The sequence below is a fragment of the Cryptomeria japonica genome, chromosome 11, assembly GCF_030272615.1.
Source record: "Cryptomeria japonica chromosome 11, Sugi_1.0, whole genome shotgun sequence".
Classification (NCBI taxonomy): domain Eukaryota; kingdom Viridiplantae; phylum Streptophyta; class Pinopsida; order Cupressales; family Cupressaceae; genus Cryptomeria; species Cryptomeria japonica.
The window spans coordinates 20,846,044-20,871,347 of NC_081415.1; the positions used below are offsets into that span (position 1 = coordinate 20,846,044).

At 37.1% G+C, this 25,304-nt stretch overlaps 1 protein-coding gene across 6 annotated transcripts in view; it reads right to left on the reverse strand.

The window, feature by feature from the left end:
- Positions 1-5,164: 5,164 nt before the first annotated feature.
- The window catches only part of LOC131049518 (transcription initiation factor TFIID subunit 6), a 69,406-nt gene continuing 49,266 nt past the window's right edge, over positions 5,165-25,304 (reverse strand). For all 6 annotated transcript variants that reach the window (XM_057983595.2, XM_057983591.2, XM_057983594.2 and 3 more), the window contains 4 exons: positions 6,583-6,715; positions 6,206-6,331; positions 5,805-5,919; positions 5,165-5,709 (listed from right to left, as the gene is read on the reverse strand). In XM_057983595.2, the coding sequence (XP_057839578.2) occupies positions 5,318-5,709; positions 5,805-5,919; positions 6,206-6,331; positions 6,583-6,715 (766 nt within the window). In that variant the 3' untranslated portion in view covers positions 5,165-5,317. The remainder of the gene's footprint in view (positions 5,710-5,804; positions 5,920-6,205; positions 6,332-6,582; positions 6,716-25,304) is intronic.

Genomic DNA, 25,304 nt, shown 5'->3' on the forward strand with positions numbered 1-25,304 from the left:
GGATTGAGACTCCCTCACAACCAAGGTTGTGTTCTCAACAACTCCAAGTCTCTCTCTTAAGTACTCGAACTTCACACGAGCTAGAGACTTGGTGAGAACATTTGCAATCTGCTCATCAATACTGACATATTTCAATTGAATGACACCTTTCTGTACCATATCATGAATATAGTGATAATGAGTTTTCACATGTTTTGACATGTCATGAAACACGGTATTAGCAGACATCTTAATACAACTTTGATTGTCACAATGAATGATAGTGGGTTCCCAAGGTTGTCCGAACAACCCAACAAGAAGCTTGCGAAGCCACACTGCTTCTCTTGACGCCACACTTGATGCAATGTACTTGGCTTCTGCAGTACTTAATGCAACCGAGGACTGTTTCCTATTGGCCCAAGAGATAACAACATAACCCAAACTGCAACAAATTCCTGAAGTGATCTTCCTATCGGTTACACTTTCTGTCCAATCAGAATTAGAGCAGCCTTCGAAGGTGATGACAGTGTTGATTAAATACTTCAACCCGTAGCCAACTGTGCCTCGTAAATATCTCAGAATATGCTTGGTTGCAACAAGATGAACATGCTTCAGTTTGTTCATGAGCTGGCTGAGGGCACTGACTGCAAAACAAATATTCAGTCTAGTGTTAACTAGATACATCAAGGATCCAATCAGTTGTCTGTACTCCAATGGATCTGCAAAATCAGAGTTAGCTGTAGAAACACTGCAATCCATTATTCAAGATATAAATTCATTGGATCCTTGGCATACTTCTAGAGAGTAATGCATTAAGCCTAGTTTTATTCCAAATTCTGAAACTAACTCTTCCTAGTTAGAAATCGCATGTAAATCAGAATTAACATTTCAACATTAAACCGATAGGATCAACACAATGCTTACAAATTCCTAAGCTTATAGAATATTGTCAATTCTTTCATCAAAGCATTTTACTGAGGATTGTAGGGAACATAGAACTCTCTCTTAATCCTTAATATAAAATTATGACAACTAGATACTAAGGAAAGCAACCATCATGAGTTTTCATAAGTCAGAATGAGAAATGATAATTTTCTTTTCCCTTACTTTCACTTTCTACAAAAAGGACCCATAGCACAATCATTATGAACATGGCATACCTTCAACCATCTTCTCAAGTGAAGGAATGAGCTAAAAGCTTGTATAGGCTCTCATGTCTATTCCCTAGCTCCCTTTGAAGCTTGAAGCATAATAGTTCAAGAATATCTTGAAGAGAAACATCAATCAAACATGATTCTATATCCCAATAGAATGAATAATAATAACATGAAAATTCATGAACATGATTCAAACATAAGAGAACTTATCTCTTTATTGGCTAGACTCCTACACAATCCACCAACGCTCTTAAGTTGGTCCATTTTCAAGCCCATGGATCTCCAATGGCTGCATGGCCTTCGACCCTTGCCATCACATATCATCTACCTTTAGCTCAATGACGACATATTGGAGTTACACGCAAGGGTTGCTTGGAACTTCACCCTTCAACCTTGTGAATTGCCTTAATTCAAATTTGGTGGTTGTCTTTGATTGATGAATTCAATGTTCAAGTCAATATATCCATTGACTTCTCAATGAGAGCAAACTGTACATCGCTAGTCTAAGGAATATGAAGATGCTCACAATCATCAATCACTCTTCCTAAATGAGGTCGTTGTGATATAATATGATCAATTCGAATACCTTTAATCGTAGTATAAAACTACACAACATTATGTAAATTATTGATAAAATAACAATAAGATAATCGCACTTGTGCAAAGAACTGAAAAATGTCATATGTTGATCACATCTGATCATATTATTGTATTATTGAATTGCAAAAAAGTGACTGATCAAAAGAACTAAAACAAGTGTATGTCTTCAGAAAAACAATGTACATAAGCCAAGTTATCTTTCCAACCAATGCGTACAACTAATAAGAAGAAATACAGGATAATTATGTAAGCACCAACCACTCAATTGAAGAGACACATTGTATAGTTGAGCACAAACATATTTTTGATAAATACCAAAAAGAACCGAGGCCACAAAATCTCCATGGTGGGAGCACCCACATCATTCTAACTGAATAATGTCTGTTCAATAGGTTAGATACTTTTATTTTGCATTGTTCTTAGGTTTCATCATCAAGAAATTGAACAAAGTCTCAAGTATATTATGCTTTAATGAAAAGAAAGCAGCAAAATAATCAAGCATTACTATTTAATAAATGTTTACTTCAAAATGTAATAGGGAGTGTTCCCCATACAAACTAAATACCAAGCATATGTGCCACAATGAATGAAGAAGAATAGACCACTATATATTATATGTTTCCAACTTTATGATATATTCAGATCATTGCATCAAAGCATCATCAATATTCAGATCATCATTGATATTTGGATCATTGCATATTCCTCATAGCAAATCATGGATTTAAGAATAATGTTGAGGTATGCATACTTAGAATAGAGAATAACCGAATACCAACTTCCATAACTCGCACTAGAGTTGGAACAAATTCTTAACACAAAGACAAAGCTCAAACTAAGGTGACACTCACAAACCCTAGGATGAAAATTATACAAACCCTTAATAAAATACAAAGAATACTAGGGTTTGAAGCTAGAAGAAAACAAATGTACAAAACCAACATATCTTTGATGAGATAGTTAACAAACAAGAAAACCCAATGCTCTAGTTAAGACCCCAAACTAGGGTTACAACTAAAAAAACTAACACCAATAACAACAAAACAAACATATACAAATCCTCAAACTGAGTGAACCCTTCTTAACAAAAGTAAACAAGAGAGAGTGGAGGAATAAGGACACCTGTATTCTAAGATTTTATTTGAAGCCTTCATACTCTTGTTACGGCCCCATCAATGCCCTCAATCTTCAAGCTGTTATGTTGTTGTAGAACTATTTGATACAATCGATTCTCAATCATTCACGCTAAACTTCTTCAGCCCTAGTTTGCAAAAAGAATACATGATCTACCTTCAAGCTGTTAGGCTTTATAGAAGGAACCCGCTCTGATACCATGTTAGTTTTAGCAATCAAATTAGTAGTATAGAACAAAAAATCAGAATGAAAAGTAAATCATACGCATAACACACATGTACCTTGGGAAAACCTCCCTCTTGGAGGTGAAAAACCCAACAACTATATTAAATTGTATTATATTAACCACAAAGCAGATTTACAATATAGCCTTCTAGGGCACAAGCACAACTTATCTATGATATAATAATTTGATCAATTGACCTTGAAGAATCAAATCCTTGTAGCTCAATTTGGCAGCGCAGATTTGAGTTTGTTGTCTTTGTATGAAGTTTACTCAGGCTTGCAAGATGTTCTCTCAGTCTTGTTAGGGTTCGTTGGGCTGTAACTCTACTTCGCTTGCTGAAGATTGCAGATCAGAACACAGGGGGAAATCGCTGACTAGTAGTTCACTCACAACTGGAAGGAGTTCGTTGACCTCTAGATTATGTTCGTTGATCTTCCAATCAAGTTTGCTGACTTCTAATACTGATTCGCTATCCTTTAGATATGGTCGTTGTCTTCTAAATGAGATTCGTTGATTACAGAAGGCAATTCGCTATTTGATGAAGATAGAGGATATTTGCTAAATGTATGTCTTGTGACCTCAAGTCACTTCCTTTATATACATGCCTTTAACCCTTATGCCTAGGTCGGCCTTGGTGCCAAATTACATATTGAATTACAAGTTACACAATGAATAGGTCTTGCCCCATAACCATTATAAGTTACATAAGTTGAGTGCCCAAATAAGGCTCGCCCTTAACATTCACAAGTTACATTGATATCTATTTGGGCCCAACCCAATTACAAGCTATCGAAATTGGGGCTCAACACTAAACATTAATCAATTATATCAATACAATTAATTTTAAGGCCAAGGGCCGCATTAAAATTAGTTATGCTAGGGATTTGACCTAGCTACATTTCAACAGCAAGAGGTAATTTTGATTGAAATTTGAACAAGGAGTTTGTCTTATTAAGGTGCTTAATTGATACCTATTGATATTTGAGGAGCTTAATTGATACCTATTGTTATTCCTACTCCCCGTGAAGTTGTCGATAAAGATAGATACTTTGAAAAATTTCAGAGTCGAAGTGCAAAGTTCCTATAACTAGGGGAGAGGACCCAATAGTTGATCACCCTAACTATGCTTCTCAAAATCTTACATGGAAATTTCAAATCACTCCCAATTTTTTACAACAGTTTACTTGGCAAGTCTCCTACTTATAACTAAGGTTTTAGAGCTACATCATCAAATATGATGCCACATCAGCAAGCTTTTTGGCAAGGTGTCCAAAATAGCACAAAAAAAGGCAAAAGGTGAGACCAATGGTTGTGCAAAGGGGAGACCCATAGTTGTGCAGCTGATGTGTCATCACATGATTGCTTGCTTTTAACAACTGTGTAGTCATCACCAGCAATAACAACTTTAAAGTCGCAACTATTAGTGTAATGTTGTCAAAAAGATTGGAAATTAAATCAAAAAGTGTGGGCATTAAATCAAAAAGTGTGGACATTAAATCAACAACTACTATCACAATCATTAGAACTGCTCTGGTACTAGATCCTCTCCCCTATCGAAACTCCCAATAGTTCTAGTTCAAGATTCAATCATCCACAAGAATGTAAACATTCAGGATTCAAGGGGAGCCAGGAAGCCTGTAAACCCAACAACTAAAAAGACAACTTACAGTGATTAGAAACGCATATTCTTTTCCACTATATTTGAATGTGAAGTGACCATTTAACTAGCAAGTTATGCTTAAATCTTGGAAAAATATTGTTTTACAAAATATTTTTATTTACATCGATTGCAAACAAAATACAAAATATCGAGATGGGTTTCATATTCCTTCCAAACTAGAAATGAAGACTTTCCAAGCTTCTCAGTAATCGAAAAAGCCTCATCTGTGAGTATGACTAAAAAGTTCGTCATCAAATATTCCGAACCAGTTCCAGACATTAAGTGCAATTCTTGAAATATAAAGCAATCAAATATATCACATAGTTTTACCAAAAGAATTGATCTCAATCAGGTTGTAATCTTCAAGCATGCCTCATTAGTCAGTTTCATACATAATATAACATGGAGTGCACGATAAATGATTTATCAAATTATAAATAAATTTCAGAAAGTAGCCATACTCCATATTCGTAAATATTTGTAGTGAGCGTCAAAAGCGTGGAGAAAAATCTACTTCTGGATGCATTTAGATAAATTGGAAGAAACATGAACTTTTGGATCTTACAAGAAAAGTGACATCTCTCTTGAAGCGAAGAACATCAGCATGCCTTCCCCAAACAAATCAACAAGAGAGGCTAATAGTTGCCCCGCATCAGCATCTTCTTTCCACGCCTGAGCAAGAACACTCCCAACCCTTTCACTCTTGTTCAGCAATCCCTTTTCCCTTCTACTGCTACCTGTTACATTTTCATCAGAATTTTGTCCAGTGGCCCTAACAAGAGCCGACTCCCCTAGATTGACATTGGCTTGACCTTCAGATGCAGCTCCAATAGAATCAGCCAAAGATTCAGACAAGATCTTTGACGACTGTTGTGAAGAAAAAACTTCACCAACTTTGCGCTTTCTTAATGTGCTTGACAGATTTCCCGGAGAAACAATGCCTTTGGCTGTATCTGGGAGGAATCGCAATCCATTGACAAGAATGAATAAGAGAGATACACAGGATCCAGCAAGAAAATGAGTAGTCAGAATCAAATCTTATATTTACCAGGATCCAATGTTGTCGCCACTTTTAAAGAACTCTCTAGTGTAGACCGGACAGGTAAAGATAGAAGACCTGGAAACAATTTTACCCTCTCAAATATGCATCGACCTGCAGCTTGCTGAAAGAGAGCAAGCACATAGTAAAACGATGAAACCTTAAGTTAGAAGGGTCATGTAATTAAAACAAAAAATCTAAAATTAGAAGAGAAGAAATAAGTTTAGGCAAAATTTCCTTTCACCTTCCCATGTGCATTACTGATTGATTTTAAAAAAACATGGTGGGAAAATACTCATCACACACCAACTCTTAAGAAATAATGTCAATTCCTTTCCTGAAAAATCATAACATTTCAAGACGTGGGTCTCTCTTGTTTTTGTCATTTGTAATGCACTAGAAAACATTACCAATAAAGCACCATACACACGCCAAGCTTCGTGACGCTTGATTTCATTTTTCTGACTCTCAAGTACCATCTCTGTTTCTAGTAGTTTCAAGTAAGGTTCCAAATTTGGCAATATCAGTAAGCGCACCTGACATTTTAAAATAGGATTAAGAAATACTCCTCAAAAAATATAAACCATTATATGCAATCTAGGTGGTACAGACTCGATTGGCATTTCAACTTGAACAAGTTTTGGAGGGACCTATTATCACACCACAAGAAAAAAAATTATTGTTTTAAACCACAAATGTCAAACCGGTGCTTCAAGGCACCTGATAAAAATCAAGAAGAAAAGATAAACAAAAAATAGCACCGTGTGTCAGGGAAGTGATCAAATACCACACTAGGTCCCATAGCTGCAAGGCCTTGAATAGCACCATAGTGTTGGGTCAATGCCTTCTTAGGATCAAGGAATGCATGAAGAAGAGTCCTTGTCACCCGTGGTTGAAGATTGTGGTACACATGTCCAAATCTGCCACCAAACTCACAAGTTACAATTTATTGTAATTTATAGAAAAAGCAACTTAACAAACTTTGAATGGAATTTGTAATAATATTATTTTTGAAGTATGGTCATTGGCTTTCTTACCCAGAACCAACTTTCTTATCAACTAACATTCCAAGAGTTTCTTGCAATATACTGAAAAATTAAGTATTCACTTTTCTTATAATCAGCAACAGACAATCCATTATAGTATGGAGAAACACAGCTGTACAGAGTTTGAATGGCCTGCTGGAGCATGAAACAAAATCTAAGCAGGCTTATGGACAAAAAATTACTGTGAAGAACCAAAATTCTGTGTTGTTACAAAAGATTCATAATGCCCGACGGATTAGAATTCAAAAATTTGATACATATACTGTAGATGAATACCAAAGTCTGAAAAAAACCAAATAGTACCTTAACCCATAGCTGGGTAAACTATAAAGACATCCAAAATAGTTATGCAGAGAGAACAAACCTCAAAAAAAGCATGTTAAACATCAAACCATTGCAGTTCAACCGTGAGATATATGTGTTTAGACAAATTCCTAATCATCAGTACCCAGCATACAGCAGTTGAACTCATTAGATTAGCATACCAGCATAATGACTTAACTTTCAGACAGAATGATAGTGCAGGTTCAAAAGATAATTCAGTGAATTGCTTGTCCAAGTTCTCGCTATTACACAGGTAATTAGTAAAGTGAATGTATTGAATGAATGATCGAAAGATCATTTATAGAGTTACAAGATCGATGTTTCTATAAAGAAACAAACGATAACTGAAGACAAAATAAGAAACTAACTAATTACACTAAGATGACCATTAACAAATAGTATAAGATATTATTCTAATACCCTCCCTTAATGGTCATCGTCTTCACTACCTAGAGAAAAACAGAGAAGGCTGCCCACTTCTTCTCAGAATGTCCTGCGACAAGAGCCTACCACTAACCCTATCACTGAGATGAGCCAGCAATTGACCCTCCTAGAATCTAAAGAACTTTTGGATAACACAAATCGTCCACAAATGTTTGCAGATGAGCATGATGCCCCAAAACAGATTGCAAGAAGCCACGACTTTTGAGGAAAACATCACCAAAACCTGAAACTGAAGATTACAAAGCATCGTTTTTTTTTCGAAACAAATGGTAAAAACCCTAAGACAGGAACACTTGTACCCATGATTTTTGAGGTTAAAAATCAAAGAAAACCCGGAATCCCATGCGAACATCATGAATTACAGATGAACAGACACAATTTTTGAGGAGATAAAATCGATCAAAACTAGACACAATTTTTGAGGTGTAAAATAGACCAAAACCCACATACAGAAATCCAAGGCACAGATCAGAATACAAAACTTCGTTTTTGAGGTAAAACAGTAAAACACAACATAATTTTTTAAGGATAAAAATTATTAAAACCCTCCCAGAATTTTTGAAGAGAAAAAAATTTGTGAAAACCCATCAGAATAATTTTTGTGGACAAAATTATAAAGTTATAAACCAACAAAGCATGGTAAGAATCATATCGATTATTATGTCTGGAAGTACTTTCACCAAAGCCGTCCCTTGGTGCAAAAAAGAATCCATGATCACTGCCACAAAAAGACACAAACCCGACACGCCAAAAAAGATGTCAGGAGCGCGAAATTGCCTTCCTTGTCCAAAATTCATCATTTTGCATGCTTCCAAATCTTTAAATGTATCAAACAATGTCCAATCTTCATTCCCAGAGACCTTGCACATAAAAAAGTTAGCCAAAATTAGTGACAAATAAGCTCAAATAAGATTTTCGCTCTGGACCCTCTGGAAGGGTCAGGAGCGAATTCTTCATTCCAGGCTAAATTGCTCAATCTTTAAGTTTCAAACCATTTCACAAGACAAAGTTAGATCACTTTCAAGGCCAGGAACCGGATCGCAAGCTCAAACAAGGTAGCAAATGAAGTTTATGATGAATTTCGCTCTGGACCCTTTGGAAGGGTCAGGTGCGAAATTCTTCTTCCAGGCTAGAATCCATCATTTTTTCAAGGTTTTCAAACATTTCCAATTTTCCCTTCAAAATGCCTTGCAAATCAAAATTTGGTCAAATAAGGCAAGAAATGAATCTTAGGTTGATTTTCGCTCTGGACCCTTTGGAAGGGTCAGGAGCGAAATTCGCTTTGGACCCTCTGGAAGGGTCAGGAACGAAATTCGCTTTGGACCCTCTGGAAGGGTCAGGAGCGAAACTTGACTTTTTGAACTCTCCGTTAGGATCATTTTATGGAATATAACATTTAAGTTATACTTTAAGTTATATTCCATATATACTTTCAGGATGTTTGAGAGTGGTTTCAGACCTCCAGGAGTTATATTGCAAAATCTAGTTTTTGGAGGATTCTTCAGTTTTCCAGACTTAGTCAAATTTTAGGATCAGGACATTCTAGACTTAGCCAAATTTCAGGATCAGGGCATTCCAAACTTCATCACTCACCAACTTGGCCTAACTCAAGCAGAACCTGCTATCCAGGCAATCCCCCTGGCGACACTCGAAAGCTAAAGGCTAATAGACAAAACCCTAAAAGACCTAGAAAACAAACCCTAGAAAGCAAAAAGCAGGGGTCCCCATTTGCAATGGGGCGATGTGTGAATACGTCACAACATCTAGTGCCACCTTGAATAAATGTTCCTGAACATTTCAGAGATAAAGACTCAATCGACACCTAGAACCTCTGGAAAATTCAACCTAGCTCATCAAGAGATTAGAAAATGTACTCAAAGTGGAAGGAAAATCTTTGACCAGATCTAGACACTTAGTCTTTGATTACCCAGGTGTGTGCAAGTGTATTCATTCCTCTCAACAAGACAAATATGACCTTCAGGTTCCCCTATGATCGGCTACGTAGTTTATCTGAACCTCAAAAGCATCCTGGATAGAGCCTCGCTGCCAGTCAGATGTCCATAGTCCCGACGAGGTTATCGCCACAAGCTCACGAACATTGCTCCATTGCCAACCAGGCGTCTATAGCCCCGATGGAGTTATCCGTATATTCCCATTAGCCAATTTTGATATTTCATTTCATTTCATTTTTATTTTTTTTCTTCATTTTTCTCTTTCATTTTCTCATTTTTTCCTTTTGATATTGCTTTTTCATTCCGTCAATTCCTTTGGCTTGTAAGCAGTGAAGCTTACTAGGGTTTGAGGATTGCGTTGGCACTGAAGCCAGATTTTAGATTTTTCACTAATCACAGCTTTGCCTGAAAACCATAATGACTCGGAGTCTATTAATGTGTAAAGATATAGTAATCAACAGATGTCGGCATCAAGACACAGAAAGTGGTTCCCTTCCGGGTCAAGTACAAGTCCTGATCAGATGATAAAGCTGGAGAGGAACAACCTCGGATTTCGAGCACTTCATGAATAGATATCTAAGAAATGAGTCTAACATAAGATCCAGGATATTGCTAGTGTGTGAGCAACAACACAAACGCCTTTCTCACAAGATGGAGGCTCCCACTCAAGACACCTAAACTAAAGCAAACGACCGACAGACTGACCCAAGGAAAAATAAGCTAAAGCACACACCAAAAGCAAACTGAGCCACTCAAGATCATGAGTCAACTGACTCAAGGCAAATTAAGAACAAGGCTCAAAAAGACCTCTAACTAAAGACACGAAAAGAAAACCTACTCTAAACCTATATACAAGACTCCTAGACTCAACATGACTCAAAGAAGCAAAATATATACATGACTTCACATGATTTCTCAGGTTGTGCAACAGGAGCATGGCAAACGTGATGGTTCTCAGTCGGGCAAATTCATCCTTAAACACAGAAAAGCAAGCTCTCACCATGCATCTCTCATACTCAGGCAAATTTTCACTCAAAATGATCAACTGAGGTAATTCGTTAGGACCATGATCAATCCAGATGCAAGTTGTTTTCCCAAAATCCCCATAATCAAAATCATAATAACTTTCAAGGCTAGGATTAAAGAAAAAGACAACCTGGCATATTTTAGGCTCAGACGGAACTGTATTGTCGGAAGCAAGGTCACCAGTCGCTTCAGGAGGTCGCCATTGATGATGAATCATTCCACGAGCATTTGTAGTATGTTGATCTTGATTTGGAAGTTCCTCTTGAAACAAGCTCAGCACCCCTTCGAATAGCTCAAGATTCTCTATTTTTACTGAGATATCTTGCATAAACCAGGCATCTTCATGAAATTTTGTTAGCATATCTTCAAAAACCAAGCACTCCCTGATGGATTGAGCCTCAAACATTTCCTCTAGTCGATCAAATATAATTTCTGGTGGCATTTCTTCTTCAAGCATAGTCTCAGGAGGTCGGAGCTGATGACGGATCTTATCACTCACAGTAACTTGCTTATCTTGAAAAAATTTTGGCAGTGATTCCATTTGTACTTCTTCTATAAGATCCTTCAACACTTCCTCAAATAGCATAATGGTGATGAAATCTTCAAGTGCCCCTTTGAATTGTTCTTCATACCTGGGCTCACTTATGATGATTTGTATCTCTTTGTTCAACATCTCAACTTGATTGTCTTCTTCAATGAGGCCATTTGAAACCTCCCGTTGTTCAATCTCAAGGATCTCCTTTTGTAGCATAAATGAGAATTCTTCAAGGAATGAGTCATCTTCTCCTTTAATTGCTTGTTCAACTCCTCGATCTTCCTTTATCACTGCTTGAGTATTCTGAACTGATTCTTCAACTTTTGTTTCATGGTATTCCTTTTCAGGTGCAAGGCATGGCAAGCTATCTATACATTGATCATCAGGTGTATTTGTATCGTCAACCTGCAACTGATCCTTCTCACAATCAAATGTTGGAGCAATGTCCTGTTCATAGGTTCTCTTGAATTCAATTGCAAGATGTGCACCCCAAGATCTGTTAATAATACATTCTTCCTCGGACAAAGTTGGCATTCCAAACTGGTTTCTGACTTGATTGATAGCCATTTCACATACTGAGCAAGTAAATTCAGAGTGAGGTGAGTTGTGAATTCTACACCACAATGGTAGTAATGTGTTCTCTAAACACATTTCACCATTCAAAATGAGCCAACTCTCGATCATCCACAAGAAGCTTAGAAGAGGATCCTTGCTCTTTGGGACACTGAAGCTGCCTTCTTCTGTTTTTGGCCTGGGGACATCCCAAAAGAAGATTTTTCCCTACGCTGCTGATTCCATCCTTGATAAGTACTTCAAGCAATGCATTTCATCATGCTCCTTTGTCTCGTGAACTCGACACTGCCTTGGTCTTGCAAACTCGGACAATCTGCATGGATAAAGCTATGTATCTAATCTCCACCAAAGTTCAGGAAAGTCAACTTGTTGCTCCTCGTGAAACTGTTGCCGCTCCATTGAGAAATCTTACATTTTTTTGATTTTTTTTGATTTTCTATTTTCACCTTTGTTTTTGGATTTTCTATTTTTCACTTTTTTTTGGATTTTTTGGTTTTTCTGGAATAAGAGAGATCTTGAATATCTCAGATTCAACTTGAACGTTCAACTGGTTCCAGCTTGATTCCTTGTTTTGTAAGTCCAACTGACGACCCAACGATCACCTTCCTTCTTTGTATCACTTCCGTCGAGTGTTTGAGAAAAGGCTTTCCACTGATCTTCCTTGGATTCAAGAGTTCGTATGCGCTCACCTTTCTTTTGCTTCAATTCTATCGAGCGTGGAGGAGGGTAAAAAGCTCTGGATAACTCCTTGCGAATTAGGATCTCGATTTCATTTACTCACGGCATGATAATGCTCAACCCTCCTTCTAGCGCCAATTCTGTTGAGCGCGGGAGGAGGGACAAAAGTCCTGGATAACTCCTTGCAGATTGAATTGATAGGATCTGCAGTCTAACTGCTTACAGCATGATAATGCTCAGCCCTCCTAGCGCCAATTCTGTTGATGTGTTTTTCATGCACATGCGAACACAGAATAAAATACCTAAAGGTACCTTATCCTCTCTTGAATAAAGTCTCCGAATGCTGAAGATGTCATGAAAAGGATCAATCAGGATGACTTCAAGGTTCTTTGCTGTAGGATCTCTATGTGTGGATAAGCTCTCTGTGGTATGATGTGATTTTGCTAGAATCACAAGGGGACTTACACTTGATGACCTAAACGTCTAATTTGCTACAATCACAAGATTTTATTGGCTTAGATTTGAAAAAAAGGAAAAAGGACGAGGTCGAGGAAAGGATCTAATTTTGATACTAAGAAATGTAGGAGCAATGATTGATCTTTGCTGAAATTCTAACTAAGTCTTGTTTTGACATCCCAGGACCATCTCCACAAGGTTAGTGCGATCTTCGGAGGAAAGCTTTATGATGTTCAGATCATCACTACAAGCATAGACACCATCAGGCTGATGCATATCAATGAAGAAGCGACAATTGAAGTTAAGCTTAAGCTGAATGATTCCAGTTGACTACGCAAGGCAAGTCTGCAATCAACAAACTGCTAGTAGTATGGATATACGAATTTCACCATCAATCAAACGCATTTCTTCCACTCATCTAATAACATGAAATCAAAACTGAGAAGTATAGAGACCATGCAAATTGTTGAATCGACCCATAGATTTCACCATTTCTTCAATGAAGTTTTACAAGTCTTTTACAACATCTTGGCAACAATTTTTGCCTTCTCTCTCTACTCTACTCTAATTGCTATACTATTAACTGACTATTCACTAACTATTTACCCACTATTTTTCCACTATTCACTAACTACTTTCTATTAGCCTTTACAAATGAAGAGTTGGGGCTTATATAGTGCCCTTAATACAATTCAATGGCTAAGATCAATTTGAGATCAATGGCCAAGATTCTACAATGAAAACCCTAATTAGGGTTTGTTACAACAAACTCAATTCTGACCAATGAAATAATTGTATTAATTGGACACGTCTTCTCTGGAATATTCGACCAATGGATAGTTAGGGTAGGTACATTGAAGTTTGTGCCACCTTTAATGAGTCAGGTACATTGAATCTGGACATGCTGAGGTGGACCAACCTGACTGGAGGAGTGATGACTAGGATGCCACCTTGTCTAATACGTGCAACTTGATAGATATCCAATTCGATGATGCTGAGAAGCTAGCTTTAATTAATTCATCTGAAACTCTCTGCTTCTTCAACAAACCCTTGCTCTGACTTCTTTTGTCTTTGATGTGCAGGATGATGATGTACCTCGCCTTGGAATGCTGGATTGGAAGAGGTTATTCCTAATGATGCTTGACCGAAGAAGGCCGTCCTTGTCGATGCTAGACAGGAGGAGGTCGTCCTTGTTCTGACTTGATCTTCTTTGATGAGGGTCCGCCAAGTAGTTGATCTTCCGACTCTGGAGTCGCCATTTGATGCCTACACAACAGATTAAAGTTAGTCTTTGAGCATCAAACCTTAAAGCATGAAATTTAAGAGCTTTCAAGGGTATAACTTTAAGATATTAATTTGAAAAAGACATGATAAATCAAGAATTATACATTTTCAAATTAATTATGAATGGAAATTGGATTTTCAAGACTTAGACTTTACAAAATTGCTATGAAATCACAATAAGTCTTGAATAAGAACTTCAAAAAAAATGATTCTTCATACCTCCTCCTTGAATGCTTAACTATGAACCTTGAAAAAATGGAAGAAAGAAGCTCAAAATTTGTAGGAAAAAGATTGAATTTCTGGCCTTCTTTTGGATGAAATATGCCTCAATTAGCCTTTTCGCCTTCCACTAGCCTCCAACCACTCAACAATTTCTGGAAATTTTCCTCCAATCTTAGCAAGAAATTCGCTCCAGTCTGCCAGAATTTGCTCCTCCAATCTGCTCTTGAAATTCACATTTAGAAGGGATGAATGAATGATTTGAAACTTGAAGCAACACTCCCCCATTCTATAGAGCGCTCACCCTAATCCCTTCAAGGCCGACTTGGCAAATAAGGGGTAAAAACAAATAAAAATTCCTTAAAAAGGTGGCCGACTTGCCTATAAAGGCATAATAATGATTTTGAGCGCTCATTTTGCATTTTTTAATTTAAAAAAATTAATTTTAGTGCCCCCAAGGTGAATTTTTTAATTATTTCAAGGCCTAAAAATTAATTTATTAAATTAAAAATGCCTTTAATTAATGCGAATTTAATTTAATCCTCCCAAATGTTTTGAATTTAGCAAATTTGGCGATTTAGTACAAACTGGAGAATATCAACATTTGATCAAGGCCTAATGAAGTTTGCTAATGATTTTGCCTTGGACCCTTTGGGAGGGTTAGGAGCGATTTGCTCAATTTAGTCCTGAATATCTCATACCTTGACTCCAAAATCTCCTGGAGGGTGAATTCATACCTAATTAAAGTCTTGCATTTCAAATTTTGGTATTTCACAGGAGGAAATTAGGTGAAAATGTGGATTTCGCCCCGGGCCCTCTAGAAGGGTCAGGAGCGAATTTTTTATCCTAGGTCATAATCCACCTTGGCTTGATCATAAAACTCTTCCAAATCGATCTCCAGGATCCATTTCCTTGCACCACTGAGTTATCTCATCAAAATTTTGAAGGAAATAGTGCGTTTAGGGGGATTTCGCTCTGGACCCTCTAGAAGGGTCAGGAGCGAAATTCACAATTGGGCTCAAAATTTTCATTTTCAAAGTTCAAAAACCTCTTCAAGGCACTCCAAATAGGCTCTTTCATTGCATCCCAGACTTTAGTTTTATTCAACTTAGGAGGAAAAGTGTGATTTTACGTTTTTTCGCCCTCGACCCTTTGGGAGGGTCAGGAGTGAAATTTTGGTTTTAGGCAAAATCCTTTATTCTTTTAAGTTGAAACTACTCCGGAGGGTAAAGGAGTTGTCCTTGTTTCATCCATGCCCCAAAACTTGACTTTTTTCATTGCAAGATGAGAGCTATTCAAAATTTCGCTCAGGACCCTCTGGAAAGGTCAGGAGCGAAATTGCCTTCCTTGTCCAAAATTCATCATTTTGCATGCTTCCAAATCTTTAAATGCATCAAACGACGTCCAATCTTCATTCCTAGAGACCCTGCACATAGAAAAGTTAGCCAAAATTAGTGACAAATAAGCTCAAATAAGATTTTCGCTCTGGACCCTCTGGAAGGGTCAAGAGCGAATTCTTCATTCCAGGCTAAACTACTCAGTCTTTTAAGTTTCAAACCATTTCACAAGACAAAGTTAGATCACTTTCAAGGCTAGGAACCGGATTGCAAGCTCAAACAAGGTGGCAAATGAAGTTTATGATGAATTTCGCTCTGGACCCTTTGGAAGGGTCAGGAGCGAAATTCTTCTTCCAAGCTAGAATCCATCATTTTTTCAAGGTTTTCAAACATTTCCAATTTTCACTTCAAAATGCCTTGCAAATCAAAATTTGGTCAAATAGGGCAAGAAATGAATCCTAGGTTGATTTTCGCTCTAGACCCTTTGGAAGGGTCAGCAGCGAAATTCGCTTTGGACCCTCTGAAGGGTCGGGAGCGAAATTTGACTTTTTGAACTCTCCGTTAGGATCATTCTATAGAATATAACATTTAAGTATGAGAGTGGTTTCAGACCTCCAGGAGTTATATTGCAAAATCTAGTTTTTGGAGGATCCTTCACTTTTCCAAACTTAGTCAAATTTCAGGATCAGGACATTCCAGACTTAGCCAAATTCCAGAACCTGCTATCTAGGCGATCCCCCTGGCGACACTCGAAAGATAAAGGCTAACAGACAAAACCCTAAAAGACCTAGAAAACAAACCCTAGAAAGCAAAAAGCAAGGGTCCCCATTTGCAATGGGGCAATGTGTGAATACGTCACAACACAACCCCAATCAAGATTTGCTTTGAATTATGTTGGTCGTTGATTTCAAATCAATCTTGGCCCTTCATTTGTAATCAAGAGCTCTATATAAGGCTTTGCCTTCTCATTTGTAAAAAATATTAGTAATAGAGCAATTGCATTAGAAAGTAGAAGTAGCAGTAGGAGGAGATAAGAGATTGTTGCCAAGACTATCTCAAAATAAATAAATGGCTTTCATTGAAGATATGATGGATCTTTGTATGAGTTTCAACATGTTGCAAAGTTTCTACTTCTCAAGTTTTAGATTTGTTTACATGGAGTTGATTAGTTGAATGGAAGATCTTATTGTTGATTTATGGTGAAGCCTATATGTTCGTACCATTTGGAATGTAGTGCATTGTTAGTCTGAACCCATAGTGAAAGCTTAACTTCAATTGCTCTATGCTCATTGTTCATGGTGTTGATGTGCATAAGTGATTCTAAAATCATTTGCATACCCTTAAGAGACTGCACAATCTTTGTGTAGTTGTTTCCTAATGGTGAAGAAAGCTTGGTTTGGTTTCACTAAGTCAACAATCATTTATTGCATTGTTAGGATTTTAGGTTAGATTTCTTCAATCCTACTCTCTTTTGTATTTTATTTCCAAGTTACTTAAGTATTCCAAGTTCTAGCAAAGCATAAGTCCTTTGTGTTACCAGCAATATCACATCATTTCACTAAGTCTATCCATCATAAAGTCGCATTGTAAAACTTGGGGTTGCCTTGTTTGATCACAGTGTTTAGCATTGGAGGTTTCCTTGTTCAAGAGAGGATATAATTCTTGGTATTTTATTCTATGTTCAAGGTGTCATTAAAAACACATCAATAATTTCATCTGAATTTAGCCAATGCATGCATTATGGCTAACCTTTCCTTATCATACATGGAGTAGCTCCTCTCAATTCCCCTCAACTTCCAACTCTCATATGCAATTGGGTGTTTGTTTTGCATTAGGACAGCCCCAATACCTTCAACTAAACACCATACTCAAGCTCCAATCACTTAGAAAAGTCCGGAATGGCTAAAACAAGATGTACTCGTCGATTGCTTGTAGTGATCGAAATATTGCTGCACTGATTCAAACTAAACAAAAGCCCCTTTTTTGGTTACATCTGTAAGTGGGGCAACCAACTATGAGAACCCCTTGGCAAACCTCCTTTACAAGCCAAACAGCCAAAAAACCTTTTCAACTGTGTGAGATTAGTGGGTAGAGGCCAATCAAAAATAGCTTTGATTTTCTCACAATCCACATTAACACCCTTAGAGCTGATTATGTGCCCAAGATATAATAATTTTGTCATCCCAAACTCACACTTGGACTCCTTAACAAACAATGACTCACTCTCAAGGATACCTAAAACTTTATCCAAATGTCTCAAATGCTCCTCCCAGGACTACTGAAAATAAGTATATCATCAAAGAATATCAAAACAAACTTGTGTAACTACTTACTGAATATCTTGTTCATGCATGATTGTAAATGTAGCAAGTACACTACTCAAAACAGAGGGCTTGAAAAGGACCTCAAAATGGCAAAAATGACACCTTAATGTTGTTTACTCTATATCCTCCTCTCTGACCTTGATTTGATGGCACCCTAATCTCAAATCTATCTTGGAAAAATAGACTGCTCCATGTAGCTCATTAATGACCTCATCTTCGCCGTATACAACGATATTTAATGAGAATCATAGCATTACACAATCTTACTAATTAATGAGATATTCAAGAGAAAAAAAATGGTTAATGGTATCTTCATCATCTTGACCTACATTGATCCATATCCAAGGTAGTCCAACGGAAAACATTGTGGATGAGAGCTAAAATGTCTAGTGTAGGTGTGTAGAGAAAATATGGAAACAAAGTGATTGACATGATATTAATTAAGTACAAATATTCTTGTGGGATGGGGTACCTATTCTTAATGGTTTTCTTATTCAATGCCTTGTCGTCTATGCACATGCACATTGTCCATCCTCATTCAACAACACAACAAAAGAAGCAAATGGACTCTTACTCTTTCTAATATGGCCCATATCGGGAAGCTCCTTAATTGCTTTCTTTATCTCATCCTTGTGCCTCTTAAGATGCATGTATGGTGTGGTGATAATTGGCTTGGCTTGGCTCGCTGCTCTAGCTCAATCACATGCTTGATACCCATGTCAAGAGACTTACATGGAGGAGTGCTATTGAAAACCTTGCTTCGCTTGAATGGCAAAGCTTGAATGTCAAAGCTTGAATGATCTCTTCTACTCTTTTGGAACCATAGCATCACTACACACTTTGATACCCACTCAATTTGATCATGCGTAAATACCCTCTCCATGCATTTGAAAGATGCTATTCATGGCCCTCCATTAGACATTCCTCTCGAGACCACATTCTTACCCTCTGATTTGAATTTCAGCTCCAATGTTTGAAAATCAAGTGTTATCTCACCAACGAAACATAGCAACTGTATTCCAAATATTGCATTTGTATCACCAATTTGTTAAAATGATATTAATATCTTCTATAATGGTCATCTTCTATTTTTAGCAATCATCTTAGTTGTCGACTTATTTAGCTATTTAGCTTTTTAGTCGATTTATTTAGCTTGTTCAGTTAGCTTTTTATTATTTAGCCTTTTAAGCTATATTTAGCTTTTTAAGCTTATTTGATTTCACTTTAACGACTAGTTCTATTTATAGAACATCATCTTGTAACCTCTATATATACGTGTGTACATCGTTCAATGAAATCATCCACACAAATTCTCACCACACAAATCATCCTTGACTTTACAGTTCCCCAATTGCATGTTCAATTGTGGAACCATTTTGGTGCATGTAATAGTGAAAACATTTGCAACCATTGCCCTGAAAACATCTGCATCCTTTGTCTAAAGTCCCCTATGTGCTACAAGTCCCTCATCTATGAAAGTATGAGTAGCACTTGTATCTATCAAAGCAACCAATCATTGTCCTCTTAACAATCCTTGAATACATAGGGACTCATTCTTCTGAAAACTAGGGAGTTAGGCAAGTACTCCATCACTCTCTTGTCCTTTGTTAGACTCATTTGAAGATTATTCTCGTTCTTTTTCATATTAATCGATTTGCTGGTTTAATTTTTCTGCTAATGATTCTTTGGTTGAATAGTACTCTATTTGATTCACCTTCCCTTTAGTTGCACACTTATGTCCTCAAGCCCAAGGCTCCTTGCATATGAAGCATAAATTCTTTTTCCTCAAGTCATTAACTCACAATCACGTTTTGTGACTGATTTCTTTTGCTGATTGGAATCTTTTGTGAAAAGAAAAATTATCCTTTTTGTTTGAAAAAGACGGACTGAAATTTAGATTTTGGGGCAGCCCACTCCATACTTCTTGCCTTCTTCATAGGATATGCAAGAATGGAGGATCAAATACCTTAATCCACCCCCTAAGTGGCTCCATGTATCCCTCACTAAGAAGACTACCAATTTCCTCTCAGTTTTCCTCTCAGTAATCCCAAAAACCACATCTGAAAGCCTCTAAAATTCTACCATATAAGCAATCCATCAAACCATATTGCTTTAGCTAAGCTAACTCCCTAAAATGCATCTCAGGGTCTTTTTTATCAAACCTCTCAATGAGATTTCTATTGAAGTCATTATAAGTAATGATAGATCTATGGCCCAAGGTGATAAATCCATGATACCACCACTCATGAGCAACTCCATCAAAATGTAGAGTGGCAAACTTAATTGCCTCATCCTCAATCATAGGTATGACGGATAAGTAATTATCCAAATTTTATACCAATTCCCTAGTTCTACGCTTATCACTACCATCAAAATGAGTGAGTGTAACCTTGCCCAATGCCTACTATAGGTCCTTCTGAACTGTTGGTCCTCTATGATCAGTTCTACCTCCACCCCTTTTCTTCTTTTGATCCATGAAGTCATTGAAAGTCAGATTGTTTTAAATAGCTTCAGGAAGGGTGTCATACTCTACATAGGCATTCTGAATCTCATCCACCAATGGTAGAGGGGTCTCATGAAGTACCTATAATGCATCTCTCTAGATAAAAGCAGGTTGGAAAGGAATTTGAACTACGGTTGAACCTACTGCTATAGTTTGCCTCTCACTATTTCCCTGCTGATTTGTGGAATTATTCTCCCCACTAAATGTTTGGCTACTGTGTGTATTGTTTTGATTGCCCTGTTTGTTATTTTGTGTTATATTTGGAATGCTCGGTCCAATCTTACCCAAGAGTTGCGTAATGTCCCATTTTGGGATTGCCTAAAATCACAAGTTCCATTAAAATAAGAAATATAATATAGTTAGAGTTATAACTTTACCAATAAAAAAGTTTTAAGCAAGATAAATCCTGGTTTAAGTCTTGTAATCATGTTAGACAATATTGGAAACCTAATTCATAAGACAAATTATTTCTACAGGAGTTAGGGGTCAAACATATATATATATATAATCATCTTTACCATTTAGACAAAACATGTAACATCCATGGCTCATTTTTAGAGTTCAACCATAATTGGGGTTGAATGAGAGAAACACGATAGGGTGCCCAAAGCATCCCTCACATTAAGCCCAAGGGCAGATACCACACCCCTTGGCCCACATGTGGTAGACACGTCAATAATCCATCCTGGGATGGCCTACCTAATGGGAAAGCTTGTCTCTGCCCTCCCTATTCATGTCACCCTATTCACTCGTCTATGATTGTGACTTCTCCAACAATCAACCATTGTAGAGATTGGAGAAGAAACCACAATAGGGCACCCAAAAACCCTCCTATCTAAGCCCAAGGGCAGAATGCAATACCCCCTTGGCCCACATATGGAAGACACGTCAGTCATCCATCATTGGGTGGCCTACTTAGAAGGGGATCTTGTATCTACTCTCCCTCCTTCTATTTCCTTACTCGCCTCCACATGCTTATTTGTTTGGGGAAATAAGTAATTTCATAAATAAGTCAGGAAACTACATTGAATGTCATCTCTTATTATTCCTATATTCAATATATTTGTGAAAGATTGTGTATTGAATATATTATCATTAGAATGCATACCCAATACTTGTAGAATACAAGTTATCTCCAGGTTACTCAGTTATAGTCTGTTGTTGCATTAAGTATATCTGATCCGATGTGATTTCTTTGATGAAAGTTGTCTTCTACTTTTACTCGATGAGTGCAAATTAGATGATGATATCTGATCTGTTTGATTTTCCTCATGCCCTCCCTTGAGTGCCGATCTGCAATATATATATCCCTCAACTGGTGGTGAAGGCTTTTCCATGGCCATGTCTCTTCCAAAAGGTGATGTCTTTTAACCATCGGACTGTTACTCTTATATACAAATTGTTTTATATTAAGAAGGAAGTCGGCCATTATTAATTGTTGTTTGCTTCTCCTAATTGCTGCCCTATCATTGGTAAATATAATTTAATTGCTGCTCCCTTGTTATGGTCACCCTTTGTTATATACTAGTCATTTTTTATTATTTGCACTTAAATCCTAGGTTGGCTTCTTATTCCTTTACTTGTTCACTTTTTCTGCTACGATTTGTATTAACCTTAGGTGGGGCATGACAAGCTGTGACATCATGCTTGTCATTCTGCCTAACTTCCTCTCAATCCTAGTGTTGGGACTAATAAGAACTAGCTCTCCTCTTATCTTTGTCTGCCATGTCTGTTGGCATTTGGCATAATTGATGCAGATCAGGTCATACAGTTGAAGTTGGATGACTGCACCAGTAAAAGATAGAAGTCCATTTGTGATGAAGAGATTGAGATTCTATGAATAGATGACATGATCAGTTATTTGTGTTGTCATTGCTGGCAACTAATGTTCCTGATGTTTTGTTTTAGCATCTAAGTGATTTGGTTTACTGGAAGACAGGGTTTACCAGCAATGATCTAAAGTCTGTGAATTAGGACTTTAACCGGTAAAGCAGAATTGTTTTGATTGGATTAATCGATTGGCAATGATTGGTGATTTGCGGTTTGGATGGTGAACTTGTATCATGGAAAGATGTATGTGACCAGAATCGGAACTTGTGATGATTACCGAAAGGCGTGTTTCAATTTCTGATGAAGTTTTGCTAAGGTTTTAATAGGGTTTAAGGACTGGTGAAATCTTCAAACCGATAATGATTTATGTTATGACGGTGATCAACAGCGAGTCCACTTAAAGTTGGTAACACGGCACAACCCACGTGAAGGATTTAAAGCTGTTTTAGCACGATTCAAGGAAGATTTTCTTGGAAACCAATGAAATGCTTTGGAGAGTGTTTTGAGGATACAGATCGGATTTCCGTGATGAGTTATGATCAATCAACTATTGATATTGCATTGTAATTTGTTGTTATGATTTGGATAGCGATCTACGATGATCTTTCGTGATCTTATTATAAATTCTTGATGTAATTAGGTTTTGTGGCCGACCTAGTTGAGATGGCTATTTATGTAGACACAATTGATATTTATTGAGTCGGTGGTCTTAGAAAATGTGTTAAGCCGTCCATGTGAAGTGTGTAATCTGCCTGAGAGTTGCAGAGTGTTGTGTATAACTAGATTTGATCAAGCAAGCAGAGAAGTGCAAGAAAACAAATCATTTTCTTACTGTTGTTCACTAACAGTTGCAGCAAGTTAAATCCCTTGACCGGGTAGGTTCTAACAGACTTAATCATTTAAGTCCCCTAAAAGGGCAGCTCTCAAAAGAGTGTTAAATCCTCTCACGAGGTTGATCCTAACAGATCATCAAGCTCCTAATCGAGTTGCAAGGCAAATCCCTTAACCGGGTGACTCCTGATAGGGTCTTCTCTTAACTGACGTATTGTAAGCTTCTAACAAGGCTAAGCTCCTAATAGGGCGTACTTTGAAAGAGTACAAATATTTGTGGGTGCCAACTCCCACCGTGGTTTTTTCCCTATTTGGGTCTCCACGTCAAAATCTTATGGTGTTCATGTGTGGAATGTGTCATGTGATGTTCTTGTTTATATTTCATTTCATGCATTATTTCTGAGAAACCGGTTATGATGTTTTATCAGAAGTTTATCAGAGGTTACCGGTACTGATAAGAAGTTGTTTGAGAAATTTTTTGATCTTATTGATAAGGTTAATGAATTGGTAATTGATCAAGTTTATATGATTACTTTGGTGGTGAAAGTATTGGTAAATGATTTGATTAATGTGTTAAGCAAATCTGGTAAAGAGGTTATTAGATCTGATTACAAAAGTTGAGATATTTTCATATCTGAGATAAGCTGAAATAAGTTTGATTTTGAGTTTAAGTTGAATTGGTCTTAATACTGATTCACCCCCCCTCTCAATATTAACCGGTTCCACGTAGGATTAACAATGTCTCATGTAGTGTTCTGAGGTATCCCAAGGACATCTAATGTTATTTATCCTTCTGGAACTTGTGGGGGCTGCCAATGAGTTTTCCTTTGCTTCCTCTTATACTACCTCTATTCTCTCTCAATCATAGAAGGTATGCAACCGTAAATAATTGTTCAACACAGGTTGGCAAGAAAGATAGGCTCTAATACCACTGACATGTCTACCACTAATTTATTTTGTCTTGCTGATGTAAAATTTAGCATGCAAGGCTTTGCCAAGGATTTGCAAGCAATATTCCAATATGATTGTTTCCCAAACATTCAAAGCAAACATATATCTATGAAAGAAACACAAACAAGATCCAAACTGAAATAAGAAAGCCAATGATACTGCTGTTCATAAAATCTGATTTCCTTTATCTTTCAACTTGGCAATACAAACAGTAAATACTTGACAAGATAATATTAACATTAAAAACCTACAAGATAGAAAGTTCATTTGCTGTCATAGAACTGTGTTGACGTGTATTTTGTACACTGCCTAACACAGAATAAAATACCCAAGGGTACCCTATCCTCTCTTGAATAAAGCCTCTGATTGCTGAAGATGTCGCGAAAAAGGATCAATCAGGATGACTCCAAGGTTCTTTGATGTAGGGTCTCTACGTGTGGATAAGCACCAGTGGTCGTTGTGAATGCTGTTTCATCAAGGGGCCTTACGTATCCGAATTTGCAAGAACAGAATTTCCTAATACTAATGAATTCCCAAAAAGATCAAAAGGTAGGGTTTGCAAGAGATAGATTCTAATCTAATCTTAAGAATGACTCAATGTAGGCTAGACTTGGTAGGATTCGACCAATTTCAGTATTGCCAAGGAATTACAACTCTAATAAGATTGATGCGATCTTCTAAGGTGATTTATTGATTTTCAAATCATCAAGAATCATAGACACTACCATGAAGGTACATATCAATAATCCAATAATGATTGAAGGTTTAAGCAATCCAAATATTTCCAGTTGACCACACAAGGTGTCCTTACAATCAGTAAGAAGCTAGTGGTTTGGAACGTGAATCTCACCAAAGATCAAGCCCAACACTTAGTCCTTCGAACTTAAATACTACTTCGACTGAGAATGATTCAAGAAAGTAAACAACCATGAAGATAGCCACAAGAATTGGAATAAAACACCATGACTTCAATATTTTATTGATCCCAAAGCCAACATAGACAACAATTGCTTGGAATTCTTTCTTCAATGCTCAATCTTGCTACAAAATAACTTTCTTCTCTCTAATATCTAATATCTCCTCTAATATCTAGTCTCTCATCTAATCTCCTATTTTCTAATGACAAAATGAAAATGAGTGAGGGTATATATAGCATCCTCAATTACAATGAACGGTCAATTACAATGAACGGCCCA